This window comes from Lipotes vexillifer, unplaced genomic scaffold (genome assembly GCF_000442215.2).
Source record: "Lipotes vexillifer unplaced genomic scaffold, Lipotes_vexillifer_v1.1 scaffold1180, whole genome shotgun sequence".
Lineage (NCBI taxonomy): Eukaryota > Metazoa > Chordata > Mammalia > Artiodactyla > Lipotidae > Lipotes > Lipotes vexillifer.
In genome coordinates, this window is record NW_006771828.1 from 1,072,903 (window position 1) to 1,076,922 (window position 4,020).

The window sequence follows — 4,020 nt, forward strand, 5'->3', positions numbered from 1 at the left end:
TCAGCAGGACCAGGATAAAGAGGAGGAGGAAGAAGAGCAGGACCAGCGAATGGTTCAAAATGGGTATCATGGGGAGACAGATGACCCCGCCCCGGGTGGGGCGGCACGTGCTCACTGTGCAGACCGAGGCGCCCCAGGAGGAGAAGGGTCTGTCAAATCCGGAAGGATTAGCACTGACCATCTGAGGGATGGTATAACCGTGCCTACTGTCTGCACCTCCGGCTGTCTGTCCTTCCCATCTGCACCACGGGAGTCTCCTTGCAGTGTTAAGTATTCTTCTAAGAGTAAATGTGATGCAATTACAAAGCAGCCAAGCAGCGCTTCTTACAACTTCACCTCATCACTGTCCTGGTATGAAAATTCACCAAAACCTCAAATACAAGCGTAAGTAATGGAGCACAATAGCGCATGCTACTAAAGAGAGAGAGAGAGAGAACATATATGTATATTTCTCCAGTAACATACATATTTCACGTTCTCTGGTTTCTGTAATACAGAAAGTGCTTCTTCGATTAGCTGTCTGAAATGGAGCAGTGAACTCACTATGCTCTTTAACAGACAGACCTGCAGTTCCCAGTATGATTGTCCTGTTCTGTAGGCTCGACTTGCCTACAGATTTTCCATTGGTAACTTTATGGTAGAAGTATGGAATAATTGAGACTAAAACCCTTTTTTCCCCATCAATACCTCATCTCTCCCCTGGTTAACTCCCAGACCAAAGTTAGGTTTTATATCTAGCAAATAAGGACAATATTAGATAATTGCTAGAAACTTCCTAAAGCCTACCAGACTTAGATTGCCTCAGCTAAGTCAGTGTTTCCAGAATTGGGATTTCATGGACCTGTAAAAAAAAATCCAGAAAATTTTGAGCATGACATAGGTTTACTAGCATGGCACTGGTTTTCTACTACCTTATTCCAGATGGAATTATAATCCCTGGAATAAAATGTCTGGGCATATCTACTGTAGGTTTTTTAAGTTCCCAGATCATTCTGATGTATACACATAAGTAAGACCCATGGTGCCCACACCTAGTGAACCTAGCAAGGTGAGAACAGCCCATTGAAGACTTGTAATGTGCTGGGAAGCTGAAGGTTGCACCACCTCCTGGGTACCTCAGACTCTTCTGAGTCATTAGTGCAAGCAGTGGTCTGTATTCTTCACCCAGTGTGTCCCGCTCAGTTTAGTGTTCATCAGCTTCTTGGAGTTTTACTTTTATCAGTCCAAATGATCTAATGTTACGATAGTTAATAATCTTTGACGTTCTCAGTCCCCAGGTTGATTAGAAATGTCACTTATTCTATCAGTAAATGAGTGTCTGCCACCAATTTTATTTAATCACATCCCCCTCTTAGTTCTGTTCCTTCTTATTGGTATTTTTAGAGAAAAATACAAATAACCTCATCTACTAAATACTATACCTGCCATTCTCACTGCTACACTGTGTAGAATATCTCCTTTGCCTTTTATATAAGATTAAAAAGGAGCAAAGAGGGTAAGATTTGATCACAGGGTCAGCATCAGACTGTCCTCTGTGCAATACTTCTCCCGTCTTTTCTGTGCATACAGTATAAAATTCAGTAGAAAGCATAACTCCATTCCCAGTGTTTTCTTAGTGGATTTCAAGTTTAAAAGAATATTTTTAAGTGATGTCAGGCTTTAAATACTCATTGTATTTGATCAGAATATGTACTAAAAAATAGTAAAAAAAAAAAAAAAAGGTACTCTGATTTCTAAATCATTTAGGTGAGCCCACATATTTTCATTATTTTAAAATCAAGTATTTCTGGGTTTCCTCTTCTGCAGTTCTCTAAATGCAGCAGATTATCTTTTGGGTTCTAAAAACTGAATATAATACTTAGTAACGAGTGTCTTTTACACTGTTTTGCTTCAGCTTCCTTCAGGCGAAAGAAGAATTGAAGCACCTTAAGCTCCCTGGGTTCATGTACAGCGATGTCCCTCTTCTGGCATCCTCAGTGCCCTATTTCTGTGTGGAAGAGGAGGAAGAGGGTTGTTCCGAAGGCGGAGTCCATCTCATTGTGTGTGTGCATGGCCTGGACGGTACGTAACGTCTGCACGTGTAACCCGTAGCAGCTCAATCTTTTCTTTTCCTAGTAGATCCCATTTAGTTTTATTTAATCTTTGACCTGAAAAAAGATTTCTGAATTGCTGATATTAATTAAATCTTAAATACTCTCTAAAACAGAGATGTGCTTAATTTTGCTGCGTATAATATTAGATTTCTTTGTAAAGTAAATTTTCCATGGAATTGACATCTACACGCCAACATTTTACTTATTTTAACTTCGGATTTTTCTGTCTTCTCTCTTTTTATTATTTTTGTCAGCTGTCACCTCGTGGCAATCATTTTGTCTCCCTTTGATCATCTTTCTGCTTCCCTTTTAGCTTGCTGCTTTAAACCTTATGGACAAGAAAAATCAATACCTAAGAATTAAAGATTCATTGATTAATCAGGGTATAACTTAAATTCTTAATACCTTGTTTTACTGCTGTGGTTTTGTGACAGCTGTTTTGGTTACTCAACAGCCTATTTTTCTTGGTTAGGAACTATGTTAGAAGACACCAAATATCTCTGGACTAGCAGACTATTACTGTGTTATAAGGTGATTCTGTAGCAACAAATTGACAAAAGATTTTATGGATTATAAAAATGCTAAACACAGGTCTGAGCTAGTAAATTCTTATGAAATTGGAGATTTTTCTTTAAGAAAAACAAAACCGTGACTCAAGGAATAAAATATCTCTAATACTAACCTCTTTCCCCCCACTAATAAAATTTTCAAAGAATTATAATCCAAGAAAGGCTTCTTGGCCCAGTAGAATCTCTGGTAAATTCCTCTTTGAAATCTTCAAGGAACACACTATCCCATGTTATAGGGAGGGAGACAGACACGCTGCTGGGGGGGGGCGGGGGGCGGTGGCGAGAGCATCAATGCGACCAGACCTCTGAAGAGACAGGCTGTTGGAGGCCATTGCCAGCTGATGGAAATCTGCTGTGAAATAGACACTGAGGATTCTGGTTCCCAGGGCCTTGTCTCTTCACAGCTGGCATAGGCCTACGCTTGTCCCCAAGAAGTGTAACAGAGTATGAGGGTGCGCATTGTACCTTTTGCTTTATCTCGTCCCTTAGGTATAACTTTGATTTTCTTCATTTTCTAGGTAACAGTGCAGATCTCCGGTTAGTAAAAACTTACATTGAACTTGGACTGCCTGGGGAAAGAATTGATTTTCTTATGTCTGAGAGAAATCAGGTACAGATAGCTGTGTTTTCAGTGGAAGCACACATTTTTCTACCAGTTTCTACCTAAATTTTTGCTGACTACAAAATGCCTGTAGTAGTAGATAGAATTTTTCTGACTTCTATGAAGTTTAACAATTAATGCGTAGCCTAAGGAAGTAGAAGTGATTTACAGTTTGATTTATGAGCTTTTTACATGTGCAAAATTCCTAGAATTTCACATTCTGTGCAAATATTTTAATTAAACCATTATAAATAACCTTATGTTCAGTGTTGATAGTGGACTAAACGATTACCTAAATGAAGTGTTAAGAACAGTGAGCCTTTTTTTCCCTAGAAATTCACTACTTGTTCATTTTAATATAATGAATATTACATTCACTAACTTCTTTAAAAACCACTGGTCTTCAACCATATTTTTAATACCTAAATTAAAAATAATGTTTATATTCAGTGTTTTATGTAATTACACATATTCAGTATATAACGTATCTATTTCGCTTTTGTTTAGAATGATACTTTTGCTGATTTTGATAGCATGACTGATCGCCTTCTGGACGAGATAATACAATATATTCAGATATATAGTCTAACAGTCTCAAAAATAAGGTAACTTTTATAATATTACATAAATTGTTTTTATATCTTTATGAATTATAAAAAAAATCACACAGAATTTCTGGTAATTTTGTCGTCCTATTCTGAAATATAGGATACCGCAACTCTAATTTAAAGAGAATAAAAATAAAAATATTTTAGGG

The 4,020-nt window shown here is 37.6% G+C and overlaps 1 protein-coding gene across 1 annotated transcript in view; it reads left to right on the forward strand.

Annotated features, from left to right (window-relative positions):
* FAM135A (family with sequence similarity 135 member A) overlaps positions 1–4,020 on the forward strand; it is a 102,218-nt gene that overhangs the window by 76,086 nt on the left and 22,112 nt on the right. Inside the window, exons 13-16 of the mRNA XM_007447209.1 lie at positions 1–384; positions 1,895–2,061; positions 3,181–3,272; positions 3,771–3,868. Of these exons, the coding sequence (XP_007447271.1) occupies positions 1–384; positions 1,895–2,061; positions 3,181–3,272; positions 3,771–3,868 (741 nt within the window). The remainder of the gene's footprint in view (positions 385–1,894; positions 2,062–3,180; positions 3,273–3,770; positions 3,869–4,020) is intronic.